The sequence below is a fragment of the Pezoporus occidentalis genome, unplaced genomic scaffold, assembly GCF_034315485.1.
Source record: "Pezoporus occidentalis ecotype Australia unplaced genomic scaffold, CSIRO_AGI_Poc_V1 ctg108, whole genome shotgun sequence".
NCBI classification, from domain to species: domain Eukaryota; kingdom Metazoa; phylum Chordata; class Aves; order Psittaciformes; family Psittacidae; genus Pezoporus; species Pezoporus occidentalis.
The window spans coordinates 3,658,476-3,678,521 of NW_026912865.1; the positions used below are offsets into that span (position 1 = coordinate 3,658,476).

Below are 20,046 nucleotides of genomic sequence, written 5' to 3' on the forward strand. Positions count from 1 at the left end.
TATGCCTAAACTCTACTGTCTAACCCTCCCCGAACAGACACAATTTTGAACAGCTGTCTTAGAAGCAGCCAGGCTTACTATAAATACACCATTTAGTCACATAAATCTTTTCTGACTCAAACCAGAGAAACACTTCAAAGAACTTTACTGTGAGCTAGACAAAGCCCTAACTCAATACACTGAAATTTCTGAAGCAACTCCTGAAGAAATAGATTCAGAGACAGACAAACAAAACAATTTCCACCTCTTCAGACATTTTCTACTAGCAGTATTTTGCAATGCCAGACAATGTAAATGTTTACTTACTGGTAACATGCCTATAAATGTCACCCATTACCATCTCTTACCTTCGTACCCTTTTTAACATATTTAGCATTGTCTTTTTCAATGTCATGCCATGATCTTATAGGTAACTTCAGTTCATCCCCTACAACCATGCCAGGTCCTTGCGTAGCTGGTCCTCCAATGAACATCATTATACGTGCACCGGTATTGGGGAAAGTGCACTGAAGGAAATTAAAGACAAATAAAACTATCATGTTTTGCTATAAATTCAACAAAAGAAATAGCTATTCAGGTATGTATCACGTTGACAGGATTCTAAAAATAACTGTACTTTTTCCCTCCCAAAACATAAATTGGCTGTTAATTCAAAGTTCAGTTTTGCCTCATTAAAATGATTCTTTCCATGTAAGGTATGATATCCATCAGAATCATTATATAAATCTAATAGGCATCAGTTATAAGGCTTTTACTTACAGATTGATTGTGGCAGTTTTTCTTCAACAAAATGATTTTTTTACGTATCAGCATAACTGTTGTTAAAGCTATTACCTCAAGGAGCCCTACAGCTACGGAAAGAGCCACTCCAGAAGAACGTAAGGGCCGTTTTCCTTGTGGAACTGGCCAAGGATCCCGTTGCAGTTCACCCAGAAGATCAGTAAGATTCATGTCAATTTTCTGCACTGGCTGCAAAAATCTGTAAACAGATAAATGAAATTAGTTTAGATTCAAACTGTTAAATAAAAATTTTATCAGTTGTTCACCAGCAATATATTAGACATGTATTAGCAATGTCTAATTCTGCATTCTAGTGTGAATTCAGAGCAATGTCTCCGTCTCACCAAAATAATGCTGTTTGGTGTTACTACATGTTACTAAGCAAGCTCAACTTAAGAGCTTCAGCGAAGAGCTTGTAAACCAAAAACTTTCTGCCTTAAAGACTTATTGCCACTATCCATAAAGAACAATGAGTACTCAAACAAACACAGCAGATGATAACCTAGGAATCTCAAAAAGAAACTCAAGTTTCACTACTTCAGTGAAAAGCAGAGATCAGAAGAAACCTTTAACTATATAAAGGATTCTTTGTGCTCTCTGCTACAGGCTGTCTACAAATGCAGCTATTTACTGGAAGGCAGAGACTGCAAAACTCTGTCTCTTTTTTATCATTTCATAGATTTCTTCTATGTCATAATGGAAAACACAGGAGAATCAAACACCAACCTGCAATTTCTGAATGAGAGACAGAAGGGAGGGTCAGGGAGAGGAGTGGAAGAGTAAAAGGGAAGGCAAAACTGAATATCCACGTAAGGAAGGAGCATTATAGCAGCCATTAACACTTTTCACCACACCAACCATCTACAATATGCTTATGTAACATTCTCTCAGATCATTTCTGAAGCATCATCCAGATGACTTTACTATCACCTATTAAGTCTTTTCTTCCCAGTGCAAACTGTAGGAAAGAAACAGGCTATAACTATTATTCTCCCAGTAAATTTGTGTCTGATCAAAAGGTTCAACTGATTTGATTGTTTTCATTGTCATAAAACATAGGTTTTCCAGTAAATCAGTGTAGCCAAAGTATGTTATTCAGATGTTTTAAGCACATTACCTGTTAGACGGTGGTGGTTGCTGCACTTGAGGACCCCGACCAACTTGTGAAACGGCTACTTTTGTAAGCCCTAGCATTTCCTGTAGTCAAATACATAAGACTTTATTACAAAATTTGCTTATAGACTATCGGAAGTTCTTCATCATCATCACCTTGACAATTTCATTTTGTTTACTTTTATGCATTACCTGAAGCTGTTTTGCAGAGAGGTCCTTTGTTCCTCTGAAGACGTAACTTTTGGAAATTCCTTCACAGCCAAGCTCATGAACTTGCACCATTCGGCCAAAGGTAATGAGACCTACTAACGCAGTTGGTGGCAGGAGGCTAAGCGACATTTGCATGGATTCCTTCAGAGCTTGCAAGTCTTCATCTTCCATGCACGTGTCCACAACATAAAGAAATATCAAAGGCATCTGAGGACCACGCTTTAAGAAACACAAATATAACCACATGAAAAGCTATTTGCAAAAGTTTTAATTTCAATTATACCAGTAATGTCAATGTTCCACCTGACTTAGCTCCCTCTGAAGTAGTAATCAGTACCCTATGGAAAAGGGAAAAAAAACACTGCCATAATGAACTCTGCACAAAAATGCAATGCTTACGACAGCAGAAAATAAAAAAAACTTTCAGGACATCAGGACATGAAGCATGTGCAATTGTATAAATATCTTAGCATACAATGAGCTTTTATTGCTCCAGGTGAATGTAATAGTCTTAAAGCTGTTCATAGCTACTGAATACTCCAGCATGATGACATTCCATAGTGTTTCACCATGTCATTTTACTCTAGAGATAATCAGTTCTTTTTATTTTTTCTAAACTAATTTTGCTGTACTATGAGCAGATATCCCCCTTATGTTACAAGAGTTGGCAAAAAGCTGAGATTCTGTTCAGTGTTCACTCTTCATAACCTGAATGCCTCACTGAAGTCTTACAAATTTTAATCCTCAAAAATGAAATTTAGAGTTTACAAATTTTCAATTGCAAATGTTTGCAATTTTGGGATTTAGGTCCATTTTTTATTTCTATTCAAGTAACCATAAAAAGAATTAATATTAAAATTCTAATACCTGAATTGAATATGTATTAGTCTTTTCCTCTAAACCAGCTAGCCCTAAAACTAATTCATAATCATTCAAATACAAACTTAGAATCAAATTATTAATGACAGATTAATCAACAGTCAGATAAATTTAAACTGAAATTCAAATGCGTTTGAGCAAGAAGCAGTAAGCAGACCACTGGCACAAACACAGATGAAACTCCTGGTAAAGAAACAGACCTAACAGAAATATTGTAAGAGAGAAGAGATCTCTCTTCTTACAGTGTTTTGTTTTGTTTTTAAACAGTCTTATTAGTTACCCTTACATTCTTATAAAGAGTTATGTTTTCCATTTCCATTTGGTGACACAAATGTTCAATGTACTAATAAGCACATACAGACTCACAGCCCTTAAAATGCAGTGAAGAAATGAAATTGAAATTAATTCTTTTGTATATGCAAGGCTATAGATGTTAAAGATCTTATTTAATTATTTTACCTGTACTACATATTCAATGCTGGAGAACTGAGGCAAAAGTTCAGCTGGCTGATTCATTTCAGATATGCCAGCATAGGTAGGAGGAAACTGCAAACAAAACCACAGAAATTAAGTATAAATAAAAGATTACAACTTCTACAAAACCATACATACAGATTACTTTCCTCCATAACAGATGTTCACTACTGCTGTCAGGAAAAAAACATCCATGCAATACCTGAAGATACACTGCACACTCATGCTCTTGCTGCCAACTTCAGTTTGCAACTATAATTTGAAAAATGAGAATGCTCAATTTTACCTTATGAAGAACATTTTTTATATGCTGAATGCTTCATTTTCTTACCTGATTTCTCTGATAACAGAAGTTGCAAGCCCAGAGTTTTGCTCGATAATCCACTTGGCTGTAAAATACAATGAGAAAAGATTACATAGTATGAACAATTTGCTTTCCTCCACTGTCCCCAAAATACTTTTTATTTTTCAAAAGCACACTGACTTTGAAAAGCTTTCTCCTAATATAATTTTTCCTCTAAATAGCTGTATTACGAATTCAAAATAAGCGTAGTCTTACACATCAGGCCAATTAATGTCATTAGAGAGGAAGAATGGTATTCAAGGAAAACAAGCAAGTACAAAATTTAAGAATAGAGTCTCAGCACCTTTATTAGAGACTTTCTGCATGACCTTCGGCAAATCATTTTAACTCTCACTACCTCTGCATCTTCCTCCTTTCCCAGCCTATGTCTATTAGCTGTCAGAGCTGGGACTATCCCAAACAGGCATTATGCCCTAAAAAAAAAAAAAACCAGCTTCCAACTTAAGAGCTCTCTCTCTAATGAAAATGACATTTTCTTTGTTTTCAATTGATGAGCCTACCTCCTTTTATCTACACTTTCATGGCTATTCAGATAGTTAAAAACAAATGTTAAAAAATGCAACTTGTATCTTCATGCCATGGAGGTATCTTAAGGAGTCCTATTCACATTTTAAGGGAAAAATAAACGTTACATATTTTCAGTGTACACTTTTTGCTGTCACATCCTCTCCTGTCTACAAGGGCAAAAGTGATTAAAGTATTATTAAACCTTCGGATAAATCCCAGCATGGTGTAAACGCAACACAGTTCTATTGAGATCAAATGATCTATACCAATTTCAGAGGCTACAGACTATCTAGCCTGATACACTGCCACACAAGCTTCAAAAGGTCCCCCCAAATTGAGTCTCTGATCCCACCCTGTTAAATAAATAAATAAATAAAAATCTACTCATGACTTGTAAACATGACACAGGGAAAACGTAGAGGCACATTTCACTGCAATGCAAGGGATCTGACTGACCCTTCACAGCTTTGTCTTTCCATTATTTTTCTTTCAGCCCTCAGTAAAAGCTAATGCTTCTGGAAAAGTTAGCTTCCACAAAGTCTGATTTCCATGATAATCAGACACTGTGTCTGTTTAATACTGAAACTTAACTTTACATCTGCTTTGAAACTGTCTTTTCTCCCAGGCAGGCACAAGTCATTCATAAAATCAAGTTTGTTCTACAGGATCTTTTACACCATGTCTAGTCTCTCATTACCACTCAGTACCTTCCCCATGCCTATCAAACTCCACCTTAAAAACTGATCTCTTTCTTTTCCATATTCTGTGATCGGAATGACAAATGAAACACTTCCGCTGCTTCCAACCGAAACTTATCCACGATCAGGCCACAATCACTAGTGCTTGTGCTACTATCACCCTTCAGCTTAAACAGCTTTTCACCTTCTCTCATGCCTACTTCTGATATATCTATCTACCACATCTTTCAGCTTCTGTTTTGGTAAACTAAACCAGCTAACCTGTTTTGGTCTACAAACGATCTAAGGACAGTAAAAGTTTATTTCACTTGGAAATTCAACTACATCAGGGCCTAGTAGTTAAAAAGACATAGCATAGTAATTTTTTTATCCAAGTAATTTTTCTAGAGGCAAAATGCAAAAGTACACTAACTCAGAGGATGTTAAATTAAATACGTTGAAAAGACTGGTTAAATGAAAGCTACATTTTAAGGATGTAAATTACATATGCAAATGTACATGCAGAAACTTTTAAGATCTATAAGTCTGATCTGTATACTCATGTGAGGAATGCCTGAATACACCAGATCTTTTGCATAATTTAACTGGCACTACCCTAAAGATTGTTTATAAGGTAAAATATTGGCATAACATATGTATTAGATTTACCATAAGGGATTCAGAACGGCTCGACACGTGGTCCTACTACACAAAACTGGTTCATATTGAATAGGAGGCAAGTCTGGCCGTTCCTTCAATGGCGTGAAGAGGGCAGCCACCGGGACTACCATTCTGGTGGCTTCAAGACGACTTGAAGGCCAAACATTCCAGCTGAATCTAACTCCATCTCTGTCCTCATTCTGCTGGATAAATTCCAGGAACGTTGTCATGGCCAACTTTTCTGTTTGTCACTAAAGCAAAAAGATAACCATTAGCAGAACATTGAAATGCAAACATTTTTAACCACTGAATGCACTTAATGACAGTCACCTATTCAAATACAGTAACTGAGTTACAGTCAATAAACAAAGTAACACTTTTTAAGTACTAAAAGCAATGCACAGAATTCCAAGGGGAAACAAAAGAAAATTAGGGCTCCTAGGATGCAGCAAACTCTTCAAAATAAGAAGCATTTCATGTTACAAGTCAAATACATAGCATTAAATAGTCTGTCTTCTGATCATTTCCTGACCTAAGCAACAAACTCAGGCAAGGAGTATTGGAACTAAAGCAATAATTCTATGGGAAGTGTAGAGATCATGCACCACACACTATAAAAAAAGACTTGCTTACAACAAAAAAAATACACACTGCTTTAAGGACTTTCACTAATGTGTTTAGTTATTCATTCTGTTCATTACTCAAGAATCATTCATTCTTGCAAACTGTTTAATCCTCTGACTTCTTTTAAGAATCAAATAAAACATGTTTCTTCTAAGTGTACTTGGTTTATGACTTCTGCTGTACCAAATTTTTTAAGAGTTTTCTAGACAGATTTTCAGTAACTCATGATGCAGCCTACATGTAAATATAAAGGAATAGCAACACAGTACTCCACAAGAGTACATTCCTAAAGCAGTGCTAGGAAATAACTGTCAGAGATACAAGTGTCGTACTCCACTACATTACCTATCAAGATTCACCCTTCAACAACTGAACTTAAATTTACCATTTTGGGCACCAACTTAAGGCTTTCTAATTCTTCAGCTAGTTACTCAGAAACTCAAGCACTGGGGAACACAGGTTTATCTGAAAAGCTCAAAAGGTACCTGTGAAGATCTGGGAAAGTCAGCAAGTACGCCCTCTCCCCAAAACCCCCAGCGATATACACACTGCTCCTGACCTGCTGCATGTTTCCAAGTACATTTTAGAGCACATATAGCACAGGTTTTTCCAGTAACTACAACAGCTGAACTCCCACTGCCTAATAAGAATGCACTGTAAAAGCCTACATGAACCACCTAGAAAGCAGTCTGGAAAAATACTCATAGGTCTCAATCTAGACTCTACTAAGTTAATGAACAGCTTTTAGAAACATTGTAATCCTCTTGAATTGAGATTTAAATCAGGAATTCTCACAAGCACACTCACCTTCTTAGTCCTGCGATTTCATATGCTAAGGGAGACTCCTGGAAACTTCGTTTATGAAGACCTAGCTCTCTTTACTAAAATTATAACGGCATGGCACCTTTAATTTCTATGACTGCTAAAAGCTTTCCAAGTTCATTTAAATCACAGTTTAATTTAATGATTTTATTCTAACACTGACTTTTAAGAAAACATTAGCAACATCCACAAACCAAAGAGAAGCTGCACGTTCCACAGTTAGCATTATTCGGAAATAAGCAACTGCCAGCATGTGATGATAGGTACAAAAAGCAGTCTAAAAATTGTTCCTATAGAATACAGACTAACAGGCAAACTTAACAGAGTACCTTTCTCAAAGTTTTCCACAGGTGCTGTCACCTGTGTATTATATGCACATTCTCTCCCTGAGAAGACAAGAAGAAATTACAACTTAAAGGCTATTTCAGGTATTCCATAGGCATCTGCTACAAAGTCCACCAACTCCATCTCCATACACTGCAACATGAACTCCCACTTCCTGCACTGGACTTTGAAGTCTCTTCTCCACATTTCACTCCAGCTACATTTGAAATGGTTTTATGTGGGAGTTATTTTTACTACTCAGTTATTCTCCTCAGAAGGCCATGTACAAACACCAGTGTGCAGTGACTAATAAAGTGCACATGTATCATAAAAGATTTGTTGGATTTACTGAGCTTTTTACTGTTGCTTTCTAGTAAAGTGTGTATTTCCTGTTCAGAAAGCAGAACCTGCTAGTAAGTTTTCCTCCACCTTTTCTTCCATTCTTTTCTTCCTTTCCAAGAGCCAATAATGCTGACATATTTTATCCTTCACTAAATGTGAAACTCACAGTCTCACAAGTTCCTTTACATTTCAGCACCACTGCTACAACTATGCAGGCACATCTTCTGGGACAGGTGTGGAGACGCATTACATTGGACCAGAAGAACAAACCCTCCTGACCAACAGGCTACATACCAAACCTCATACACCTGAATGCCACAAAACACGTATTGCCCAACTCAAAAAAACACAGACAAGTGACTTTCAGAACAGCTGACCAGCAATAGCTCCCATGTTGGGGTGTCATTGTTTTAGCTTTGCTGCAGAAGAGGACATCCCAACAAGACCAGCAGTCACTGCATCCTGGCTTGCTGCCTCAGGCCCGTTGCTGAAGCTGAATTTACCTCGTGTCCCTGCACAATGGCAATCTCACTCTATGTCACAGAAAGAAGCCACACCTGAATTGCATAATGTCACAGGCTGATGATACCCGACTATGAAGGCCTGATACTCAAGCAAACAGTAGTATTTATGGAATTACTCTGACTAGATGCAAGAGTACAGTTAAGTCTTCCTAACAACCACACATACCAAATGTGTTTGACACACCAATCGGAAAGCTATCCTGTAGCTGAATAAATGGGTTTGAAATGCGTTACTTTGAAACTACGTTATTTTGAAATGCCTCCAGAAACAACTGCAAACAGCTCATAATCTGAAGCCCTCCTTCATTTCAGCACCATTAAACACTACCTGTAAATGTGTCCCAGCACAGAAGATCACCAAAATAATATCAACTAGTCCTTGCCAGCACATACAGACAAAACTAAAACATTTCTCTCTACAGCATTTTAAAGGTTCAAGCACTGATGGATGGAAGTACTTCACCATATATTTAAATGCCACTAAATCAGTACAGTTCACTGTGCACTTTTCTTAAAACAAACCTGTTCTTATTCATAATCTGGCAAAATGAGATTAATAATAACCCTTCAATTAATTTTTCATGCAAAAATCAGCATTTCAGACACAAATCTATTTCAGTTCCAAGAAGGAATTCATCAATATACAAGGAGAATAACTTAGTAGTTTTTGTAAAGCAACCACAACTTGTCAAAGTGACAACCACGAGAATTTCGTTTTGTCAACACAGCCACCATCCAAACCTGCTTGCCCAGGTATGTTAACCGAGGACTTCTTTTGTTTTTTAAACAACCACTGCATGTAACACCCCACCTAAATTAAAAAAAAAACCTATGCAAAGGCAGCAGGGCCTACACACGATTTCTATGTAGCCTTACTGATACCTCAAGACACCGCCGTCAGCTCCAAGGAGCTCCAGGACAGGGCAGCCGCAGCTGAACTGAGCCGCACTTTACACCCGGCGGACGAGAGGCCGCGCCGAGGCCGTGCCCCGCCAGCCCTACCCGGGTACCGGCAGCCCTGCAGAGAACGGGGCTCTCAGCGCCTGCTCCCACGACCCCAGCCGGGCTTCACCGCCACGGAGACGGCGGGCAGCGCTGACCGGCGGTATCCCCGGTCCCTCAAGGACCCCGAGAGCAGCTTCCAGCCGCAAGGGGACCCCCCCCCCGCCGCCACGGAGAGCGGTGTAAGCGCCCGAAGCCCCGTAAGGGGAGGCGGGGAGCTTCCCACCACGCTCCCTCCTGGGCTAGCAGCCGGGCGGCGGCCCCACTGCCCGGAGTGCCCCCCATACCCGCGCAGCGCCACGTCGCCGGCGAAGAACTCTCCACCCGTGGCCTTCTTCCAGCTCCCCACACCCTCCGCTGCCTCCTCAGTCTCTGCCCTGCCCTGCCCACTCACCGCGCACCGGCCGCCGCCACCTCTCTCGCACTCCGCGCACGCACGCACCCGCCCCGGCGCTGCCGACGCAGCCAACATGGCCGATAGGAGAGGCCGCGCCACGTCAAGGGGCAGAGAGCGGGAGGCGGGCTGAGCGCCACGGTTTCCCCCGGCCAGGCGCAGCGCCCGGCTGCCACCCGCTCCTGGCCTGTACCCCGGAGAGAGGAGCGGGGCAGGCGTCAGGCATCCCGCAGCGCTGACCTTCACCGTCCCCACGGCTCCTGCCCGTTTGTGTGCCTGTGTTTTTAATAACCCGCTCGACTTCCAGCTGTCTCTAAAGATCGTTTCTTCCAGTCTCGCTCTTCGGACTGCCTGGGAAAAAAGATACTGGAATGATATTCCTGCTGGGTTTAGCCTGATAGAGTGCTTTTACTATCTGCACAATAACTTTCACATAAATGTAACCATACAGTTTTGCCCAGTTTGGCAGTGTGGTTATCACCCCCCCCCCCCAACCCAAGCAGGGGTGACACCGAGCACTTCAGAATCGTTTTAAACAAGCCTGCCACAAAAGGCTAGAGCAGTGTCTTCTGTCTTTCCAGAGATACCTCAGTGCGACAAACACGGACATGGAAGAGGCCTGAGAAAATTCTATGGGCTACCATGTCCTCCTTCACTGTGACTGAAAACATGCTATGACCACCAACTAAAACATACTTATTCTCTTTCCTAATACATAGATGTAATCATGATAGACTTTCTATCCCAATACTATCTCCAGTAACGTTTGCCAGTCCTCTTCAGTCCTAAAACATGCCTAGGTAAACAACAGAAGAACTTAAAGGGAGGGATGTTAAATTTTCACATCCACAAGTACCACTGCCAGGTGTGGGAGCATTAAAGCAGGAGCCTGCCAAGGACATGCAACCTCTTCAGTTTATAAAAAGCACCCACCCCCACCAAAATACGCGGCATGGCAAAATAACTTCAGACAGATGCACAGAAAGCAGTTCAGTGCTGTAATTTTAGAAGTACTCAAACACTATGTGAAACATTCTCAGAAAGTTACACTGAAAAGAGGCAAATCCCGAAGTCAGAACTGCAGGATGAAATCTGTAACCTGTGAGAGAAAAAGGGGCAACTGACACTTAAAAGGGGAGAAGAAAGCACAGGAAAGTATACTATTATGAAAGTTCACTACAAACAAAAGGTATAAACATTCTTAATCAGTCATTAGCACAATTAAATTTCATCATGACTCAAGCCAGTGCTCTAAACTTATGTCTTGCAGCTGTTAGGATGGTGCAAACCACAGAGAAATGCAAGGAGAAGCAAAACAATAGAATAGAAAATAGGATCCTAACAGGGTGTATACTCATTATAGGAAGATATTATCTCCCAATCTTAGAGGGTAGAGTTAAAGCATTTAATTTTTTTTTAATGCAGAATTTTCAGTTCATGTGTTAATTGTTTTGGTTTTTCCCTCAGCAGTGCATGTCCACTGATGACAACTCACCCTTTCTTTGGAAAAGTACTCTTCCATAAGGCCTAGGCAGTTGAGGAGAAAGAATATTCATTCCTAGTTTCTTCCTCTTCTTACACTGAGCCATATTTGCTAGTCACTTCATCAACACTGTTGGTAAAACTTGCTAGAAACAATTTTATTATCCATGGAAGAAGACTCCCTGTAACAATTAAAAATACGTTACTTCATTTTAAATGTATAAATGGAAAGTTCCAGAAAAAGAAATGTAAGGATAGAAAGTTATTTAACCTGTATTTATATCTGTGGATTCTTTTTCTGTTCACAGTTCTTCATGACAAACAGAAAAAAAAAAATTCTGAATATTACTGAAGTAAAGGAAGAAAACTTTTTACAGGGACTCACCAAAGTTTTTCTCTTGCCTATTGGTCAGCCTTTCCAGAAGTATCACAGTAGTTTTAGCTAAGCAGGTATTATATCCTGTAGTGACTGCAGCAGCTGCATGGTCCTTAACTAGAACATTAGATCGGGTTTCAGAATTAAAACTCTTTGTTACACGTAGGTGGTTCTGGAAACACCTTAAAACAAACAAAAGCCAGTGGAGAGGAGGAGTTAAGGTAGGTGTTTGTTCAGAACTGCTAAAACACAGCCTTGTGGAAGAAAAAGCATTGCTCTTTTCGAACTGGTATCAGACGTGACAAAGCAACTCTGATCTACTAGATGGACTGTGGGTAGCACTAAACTGACTTTGCATGCAGCAGAACCAATGGGCAAAATAATATACAGATTGATATGTTGTGTAACAGGGATTTCATAATACACAATGTAAATTATTACAGCATTATCTTTCCATTTTTTATCTTAACTAAGAAACAATCCCCCTTTGTGCCAATGCTACCTCATTTTTGATTTGGCATGTAGATACTCCCACTACACAGCAACAAAATAAGAACTCAGGCATTAACCCTTACAGATTGAGATATCTGTTTAAATTTACAGCAGTCAACTTTTATGCAACTGATTTCAGTCATAAATCCTAAAGCATTTCAAGGAACTGCAGAATCCCAGAATGGTTTGGGGTGGAAGGGACTTTAAAGATGATCTCGTTCTCTTTTGACGGGCAGCACATGAGCAGGCCCACCTCCCACACTGCCTCAAGAGGCACCCGCCCCTACCGCACAGGCAGCCGCCACGGGGTACAGGGGAGGACCCGGCTCGGTCCCGCAGTTCTCGCGAGAACTACTCGCACTGCCTCCCAGCGGCACCCGGTGAGGCGGGGTGTTCGTAGCGGTGGCGGTGAGGTTATGGAGTCGGGTATGGAGGAGCTGATGCCGCGACTGCTGCCTGTGGAAGACTGTGATTTGGCTGAGGACTTCGACCCCACGGTGCCTCCCAGGACACCCCAGGAGTATCTGAAGCGCGTCCAGTGAGTGGCGGGTGGGCTGGCGTAACCCGCCTGTGAGCGGCGCAGCAGCCGGTGCTGCCCGGGTTGAGTTTCGCGTTGCTGTGCTGCCGCTAGCTCCCTAGCCGCAGCCAGCAGAGCCGTTTCGCTGGTGCTCCCGGCGCAGCGGGATCCCGTCCGGCATCGCGGCTAAACTTACACGCTTCCTGCGAGGCTGCTGCTGCTTCGCCGGGGCTGTGTCGCGTACGCGGCATGTCTCTCGGCGGGTCGGTGCCCCACAGCGCTGCTCACAGCTCCGGGACCGGCGCTGCTTGGTTTTCCCCTGGAGGAGAGAGCCCTGGCGCCCGGCTCTCCGTGCCAGCCGCTGTGCGAGGCCTCCCGAGGCCTCGCTGCGGGAAGCGGTGCGCAGTTTATAGGGGCGTTAGAATATAAGCAAGCTCCGAAGCGGCTGGAGCAGCTGTGTAGAAGCTGAGAGTACTTGACCTATCAGTCTCAAGTCAAACTTTCCGTAAGAATTCCCGCTGTGTCCAGTGTTTTACATACCTGAAGATTTGTGCAGGTGCCGTCTTTCAGAGGTGTGCTGCATATGACCACCTGTTACGAACAGGAAAAACTGGATTTTATTTTGTAGGATTGAAGCAGCTCGATGTCCAGATGTGGTTGTGGCGCAAATAGACCCCAGAAAACTGAGGAAGAAGCAGACAGTGAATGTTTCAGTAAGTCTGAAAACTTTCACACGTTGTTTTGGGGTTTGGTTTGGTTTTTTTGAGAAAAAAAAAAAATGGGAAAGATGTTAATATAATGGTTTTACTACTTTGGGGAATATTTGGCATAACTAAATAGCATGCTGGATTTTAAAAGCATCTACAGGATGAGTTCAAATGTCAGGGTTTGAAGAAACACCTGTTCCGCTGCTGGGTAACAGCAGGCTTTATAATTGCTCTAAACTGATAATGTCTATGCTACTTGATATACAGCAAGCTGTTCTGTTTGTCTCAGGTAATCTAATACTGAATTAAATTTCACAAATATTTTATCATAAAACCTGCATAAATTTTAGAAAGCTATCTCCATATTTATATTTGGGTTTAAATATGTATCTAGGGTAAGGGCAGTACATACTGCTATACTTTACTAAAGTTAGACGAAATTTTAGCACTGCTTCTTTCCTTTTTGGTGTAATATTTTATTGCACTATTTCCTGACTGCCCAAGTAGATTTTTCTGTTGTCTCGTTGCCCTTGCCAGCTTGGTTTTCAATCTACTTTCAAATTGTTTGAGAGACCAAGATTGTCTTTCTCAAGTGAAAACTCTGTAATCTGAAATTTAACTACTCCATTGCTCAAGAAAAGTTTTTAGTACTGACATACAACCATGTAACTTCTGTGACCATTCTGTTCATTTGTTTTTGTAGTGATGTTCTTAAACATTTGTAGAAAGTTGTTTGCTTTTTTTTAATAACTCTTTCATCTTTATCTTTAAAGAGGTTGTATCTACTTAACTGTCAGTTAATTCTAAAACGTATTTTTGTGGTCTTCTTTCTTCCTTGACTTACTGTCTTGGCAAGTAGAATGCTTCAGATTCATAGCAACTGTCCAAGATGGCACCCTGCTTTTTATAAACAGGGAAATTTAAGGCAGAGCATTGCTAGAAAGAAGACCTTAAGTAGTTGCCAGTGTATTTTGAATACTTAAGTTTTCTTCGTATTTGCATACAAGAAGAGTCAGAAGAAATTTTTTCTAAACCAATTGGTAAGTCAGTCTTGGATGTGGTCATGGAATTACCTTTCTTAAATGAAGGTTTAAAGAGTATTGTCTACCTGATAGTAAATGTTTACTGACTCTCTTGCTCTTAAGGATTCTTCTTACAAAGCTTTATTTGCATTATAACTAGTGCCAGTGTTTTCTTAGATTTCCGGATGTCAGCCTGCTCCTGAAGGATACTCCCCAACACTCAAGTGGCTGCAGCAGCAAGTGGCCAATTTCTCAGCTGTTCGTCAGGTACAAAATGGGGGGGGGGGGGGGGGGAGGGGGAGGTGAGGGGACTGTGGATAGAACACCCCTTTGTTTATGGGGGACAATCTCGCATCTAGTATAGAAGTGTTATGACTTTATGGTAGGACAGATATCTGTACGCAAATGTTTTAAGCTCTTGGGGGGGGAAAGAAATCTGTTATATGCTATGTGGCTTTTGAACTGCTGGTAAAACTCTTGAGTCATGTTTAAAGAAAAAAAAATCTGCTTCAACTTCAGCAAAATATCTGTTGGTGTTTAGATTAAATGATGTGGTGTAGCTGAGGGAGGACATAAGCCCCTGTGTTAACTGGTTATATTAAAACCTAGTGCCAGCAGGAATGTTCTACAGAACTCAACACCAACTGAAAAAACAAGTGGATTCTAACCCATGAGGAGATTCATGTATATACAACACAGTGTCCATTTAGAATATTGACAGTGGTGGCACCCATTACAAGGAGAGATACTGACTTGGTAAAATGTATTTGCAAGGTTGTGTTAGCACAAACTTTTCCATACTGCACCCTGCTCTTAAATAACCAACTGCAGTGAAGCTGCTGTAGCACTCAATTTTGCATGCGCTCATTTACCCTGTTTTGTCAGGGAAATAAATTGGTGAAGGTGGGAGTCTGTACTGCTGCATCTACAATGTAAACATTAACTGAGCTAGCCCTTATTTCTACAAGGTGTCACATTGCATAATAGGTATTGTGCATAATCTGAGGTTTTAGTAGAACAAGCAAACTTACATCTAAAGGTATATTCATTGTATAGATACTCCTTTTATACCCAAATGAATTGTCCTCTCATCTGTGCCAGAATTAACACTTTGAAGTATTAGAGTATTCTAAAAAATATCTAAGAATGAAAAGAGAATCAGAAGTTACTTGTTCAAACACTATGCATCAGCTGCTGTTACAGCATTTTTAGTGGTCACTTTTACTGCTACAATAACAACTGAGTTAGGGGGAAAATTTCTTCTGTTACAAGAAGTTTACACTCTGTACAGGAAACTGTCCAGCAGGACAGTTTTTATTATATGGCATCCCTATCAGGTAGAAGGAATACCCTAGGAAAGCATGCTTTTTTCCTAACAGTTCTGTAGATACCTGATAGAGGTACAGACCACTGCTGGAAACAGGATATTGGCTTTATGTGTGGTTTTGGACTAAATCAGCTTTTTTTCATAAGCTTTAAAGACTTTAAAATTTCTTCAGCTTTAATATTACTTCCAAAAACCCAGCATGAGCAGCTTAGTTTCATTTATACTAAGAGGCATGGCAACTCTTTGGCCAGTTATGCCTCTACTGATTTACAGAACATCATAAAATAGACTTTTAATGCATTTTAAGGACAATGAAGAGTAGCTATGGCTAGGATAAAATAACTGCAAAGTTGAACTGTGGTTTCGTTTTAATTACTCAGAGCCTGAACAAGCACCGAAATCACTGGCAGTCACAACATTTGGACAGCAATGTTACTATGGTGAGTAGAATTCATAGCAGTGCTGGGGGGGGGTGGGTGCTTCAGGTCATTAAACCGGTGGTTAATCTTGCTTTACAGTCTAATGCAACGTCTTGGTCATATTATCAAGTCTTCTCTTTGGTGTCTTCAATATAGCGGTATTTCACAGTTTTCATTTCTTTTTAGCCAAAGCCAGAGGATGAAGAAGGCTGGAAGAAGTTCTGCCTAGGTGAAAGAATATACTCGGAAATAGATACACAATCTGATGATGAAAGTCTAGGAATCAATTACATAAAGGTGAGTATAGAACTTGCATCTAATTTTCAGATGCTATTTTCAAGAATAACTGCCAGAAACAACTCTATTGTTTATTACCACTTTGCGCTACACAGAAAGACTCTTGTGAGCCCAGAAATTCCCCTTTTTCTTCCCCTTTAAGTGGAAACCAAGTGAAGCAGAGAACAAGTCTATCCCTTTAGTCAAAAAGTTTTTGTTACCCCTAAAGCATGCTACTTAGTTGCTCACTGAACTAAAGGGGAAGCTTTCTGCATAATGTGCTTTAGTGTTTTGTTAAATGGTGATACGTGCCTGCTCTCCTTATACATGCTATCCTACAAATGTGCCCTTCACTGTCGTATTTTGAGAAAACAAAACTAACAGATACCAGGGAAAGCAAGGTTCTTTGATACCAAATTTGACTGGACCTTATCTTGAATTTGCTTGAAGGCTTCTTAAAAATGGATTTCAAAGCTTAGAAAGACTTTCAATTCACTGCAAATGTCTGAGCACTACATTAAAATGTTAGTATGTTCTAAACTAGAACAAAAATGTCTATGATAATGTTTCCAACTTGATTTTTTTTTTCAGGTTGGCTTTCCCCCTCTGCTAAGTATTGTAAGCAGAATGAATCAGGTAAGCCTACCTCTTAGAATTGCATAGTGACATTGCATAAACGATTATTTCTCATATTCTGTCTGTTGCAGGTATTGCCTATTTTTGTGTGCTAGAGTAGGCAACTGTTTATTACAATTGCTATTCATTGTACACTTGCAAGAAAAACAAGTAATCGCTATCTGACCTTCAGCTACAAACAGCTTTACTAGTGAACATTCATTGTGTCTAGTTTTAAAAGTGTTTTGTCCTTGTAATTTCTCAAGAACACTTTCTGTTTGGTTTTTTGGTTTTTTGTTTTTTTTTTTCTGAAGGGCCCATTAGGTGCTTAACAGTGTTTTAAGATTTCTCAGTGTTTTTAAGTGCAGTCCTGACACTCAATGGTGAACTCCTACAAGGAGGCTACAACTCCTACAGCAAGGCTGTAATTATCGCACTTAACCTTCCTATTATGTTTCCACCTTTGTAGAAAACAGCCAGTCAGCTGCCTCTTTCCTTATCTGTAGCTACTTACCCATAACTCTTTGTTGACACAGAAAATTAATTAATTCCAGGAACTGGTTCTTTAACACCTGCTTTACCTTTATAAGGTAACTTCAACCTGGAATAAATACCATATAGCATCACAGAGTAGAAATACATAACATGCATAATTTTTTAAAATCACATTGCTTTTTATATAATATAATCCTTTGGGTAGAAGGACAGCAGAACAAAACATTTCAGGTATTTTATTGTCTCTTTCTGTCCCCCTTTTAAAGGCAACAGTAACCACTGTCTTGGAATACCTGATCAGCTGGTTTGGGGAGAAAAATTTTACTCCAGAACTGGTAATTTTTAATTTATTCTAATTACTTGCACATGAACACATTAAACAAGGGATATATTGTTCATAATTCTGTATGAAAATGTTTTAGGTTCTGAAGAGTATGTATCATTTTCATTTCAGTTGCTGTCAAAACTTTGATTAGGGTAGTGTCTCATTGGGCTTTCAAAATTTTCAGTTCTCACAGTAACGCTTAAATGCAATTTTGTTTTGAGAACTATGCTCCAGTTCTGCTGTATATAACAAGAACTGCATGAAACTTCAGTGAAATGCTCATAATTAAAAACTTTGTTATTTGAATCTACACAGGGTAGATGGCTTTATGCACTGTTGGCATGCCTTGAAAAACCTCTGCTACCTGAAGCTCACTCCCTTATTCGACAGCTGGCAAGACGATGCTCAGAAGTCAGAGTACTAGGGGTAAGATTTAATGCTATATTGCACAAAGGACTTGCTGGACTTAGCAAGTTATAAGATGAATCATTTTTCAATTCTTGGTAATTTTTCATGTCCTGAGTTTGCTTTGAGGATGAGGGGAAGATTACAAGCACACAGTATATCATGTAACAGCTTTTCTGTTTGACACGGGTAACAAATGACCTGTTATAATATTTATTCCCTTTCAGGAGAACAAGAATGAAGAACAAATATCAGCTCTGAACTTGATAATCTGCTTAGTTAGCAGGTAATGTGACTTACTTAACTAAAACAGTAAAGGATGTCCAAAAATTACTTGTCCTAACCTAGATTCTTTGAAAGTGAAAATAAAGTACCCTGGGGCCTATGTAGCAAATACACTTGGGTAAAAGGACTTGAGATAAACCTAAGAGTGAAGAAAGCATATTGGTATCCTGAGACAAGCCCCCTGAACTGCAAAGCTATAATTACAGTAAAAACACTGAAAGAAGTGCTAGAAAGCAAGGGATCTAACAACTCGGAGCATAGTAATGTTGCATTAGAGGTTCCTTACCATATTCTGCTTCTCACCACTAGGTACTTTGATCAGCGTGACTTGGCTGATGAGCCTTCCTAGACTGTTTCGAGAATATCAAGTATTTTGTGTTGTCATAGTACAAACAGCATTGTCCGAGTTAACAGCAAGACTCTGCACTGTTCAGACCTGAAGTACGATACAAGCCCTTCAGAGCACCCTTATGATAATGCACTTGGGACTGCTGTGAATAACTTCAGCTGAGCTGTAGCACAAATTGTCAGTGTCCTTGGTATCATCATCACAAAATGGTCAATGAAGTGTCTGACATCATCTCTCAAGGTACTGTCTCTGTAAACTACATTCTTAGTTAGAAATTTCTACCATATGTGTAATCCTGTGGACACTGCTATTAAGTGAAATCTGAAGTTACATTACAAATGGGTTGTTCTTTATCTAGAACACACCCACTAAAGTCTTTCTTTTAAAAAACTGAAGCATTTTGAAGAGCTTTCATAAATACGGTGGCTTTTCTCATTCTTCCTGATATTCAACAGCAGCCTTACCATAGAAATCTACACAACTAGGGCTGAATGTGTTTGTTTTTTTCAAGCTTTGGTTCCTGAGCTTCAACATGGCTAAGCAGTTCAGCTATAGCCACTAACTTCCTTAACTTAATAAAACATGAATGCTACTACTTTTGGGGTATGTCGTGGTTTAAAACCAGGCAGAGGGCTCGTTCACTCACCCCCCCACGCCCCCTTCTTGCCCTCCGCCTACTCCCGGAGGGATAGAGAGGAGAATCAAAAAGAATGCAACTCCCATGGGTTGAGATAGGAACAGTTTAGTAACTGAGGTATAACACAAATCACTACTGCTACCACCAATAATAATAATAATGATAAAGGAAATAACAAGGGAAAAGAATACACCATCTCACCACCAGCTGACCGATCACTCGCCCACCCCACCAGCCCAAGCACCCACTGATACCTCCTCCAACCCTGCAGTCCTAGCTCTTCCCGGGTAACTCTCAGTTACATCCTGGGCATGACGTGCTGTGGTATGGAATACCTCTTTGGTCAGTTTGGGTCAGGTGTCCTGTCTCTGCTTCCTCCTGGCTTCCCTTCCTCCCTGGCAGAGCATGAGGCTCACAAAGTCCTTGGCCAAACCAAAACATCATTGTTACCAGCTCTGTTCCCAAGCCAAAAGTCAAAACACAGCACTGCACCAGCTACCAAGGAGAAAAATGACTGCTACTGCTGAACCCAGGACAGGGTAATAATGCTCTTTTTAAGTAAACAGTTGCAGAAACCAGTGAAATTTACACAGCTGTATTCAGTGCTTTTAATAGTAGCAT

The 20,046-nt window shown here is 40.1% G+C and overlaps 2 protein-coding genes and 1 long non-coding RNA gene across 6 annotated transcripts in view; 2 read left to right on the forward strand and 1 right to left on the reverse strand.

Annotated features, from left to right (window-relative positions):
- The window catches only part of SEC23A (SEC23 homolog A, COPII coat complex component), a 28,334-nt gene extending 18,502 nt beyond the window's left edge, over window positions 1–9,832 (reverse strand). Inside the window, exons 1-8 of one of the 3 annotated variants that reach the window (XM_062623734.1) lie at window positions 9,697–9,832; window positions 5,674–5,915; window positions 3,788–3,845; window positions 3,442–3,528; window positions 2,086–2,322; window positions 1,898–1,977; window positions 835–979; window positions 348–506 (exon numbers count right to left, since the gene is read on the reverse strand). In XM_062623734.1, the coding sequence (XP_062479718.1) occupies window positions 348–506; window positions 835–979; window positions 1,898–1,977; window positions 2,086–2,322; window positions 3,442–3,528; window positions 3,788–3,845; window positions 5,674–5,894 (987 nt within the window). In that variant the 5' untranslated portion in view covers window positions 5,895–5,915; window positions 9,697–9,832. Of the gene's footprint in view, window positions 1–347; window positions 507–834; window positions 980–1,897; window positions 1,978–2,085; window positions 2,323–3,441; window positions 3,529–3,787; window positions 3,846–5,673; window positions 5,916–6,673; window positions 6,698–9,589 lie in introns of those variants that run through there. The other 2 variants (XM_062623724.1, XM_062623743.1) reach the window with 2 other exon arrangements.
- A 1,412-nt stretch (window positions 9,833–11,244) lies between these two features.
- Window positions 11,245–12,179, forward strand: LOC134166269 (uncharacterized). Its single transcript, XR_009965813.1, has 2 exons — window positions 11,245–11,362; window positions 11,569–12,179. It is a non-coding gene; the product is annotated as an uncharacterized LOC134166269 (long non-coding RNA).
- Window positions 12,180–12,437: 258 nt separating this feature from the next.
- Window positions 12,438–19,383, forward strand: GEMIN2 (gem nuclear organelle associated protein 2). Of its 2 annotated transcripts, XM_062623758.1 has the most exons (10): window positions 12,438–12,584; window positions 13,192–13,276; window positions 14,470–14,559; window positions 16,000–16,059; window positions 16,225–16,335; window positions 16,906–16,950; window positions 17,691–17,759; window positions 18,065–18,175; window positions 18,382–18,440; window positions 18,749–19,383. In XM_062623758.1, exons 1-10 carry the CDS (start codon window positions 12,463–12,465, stop codon window positions 18,786–18,788), a joined length of 792 nt encoding a protein of 263 aa, XP_062479742.1. In that variant the 5' UTR covers window positions 12,438–12,462; the 3' UTR covers window positions 18,789–19,383. The 2 variants fall into 2 exon arrangements, with proteins under 2 accessions (XP_062479742.1, XP_062479751.1); XM_062623767.1 differs by lacking the exon at window positions 18,382–18,440.
- Window positions 19,384–20,046: the final 663 nt, after the last annotated feature.

What these genes read in the sequence shown, in the direction of transcription:
- GEMIN2 (XM_062623758.1), top strand. Translation starts at nt 12,463, where the DNA reads ATGGAGTCGGGTATGGAGGAGCTGATGCCGCGACTGCTGCCTGTGGAA. An exon ending in ATTTCTCAGCTGTTCGTCAG is followed by an intron (nt 14,560 to 15,999) that starts GTACAAAATGGG and finishes TTAATTACTCAG; the next exon opens with AGCCTGAACAAGCACCGAAA. An exon ending in TTGTAAGCAGAATGAATCAG is followed by an intron (nt 16,951 to 17,690) that starts GTAAGCCTACCT and finishes CCCCTTTTAAAG; the next exon opens with GCAACAGTAACCACTGTCTT.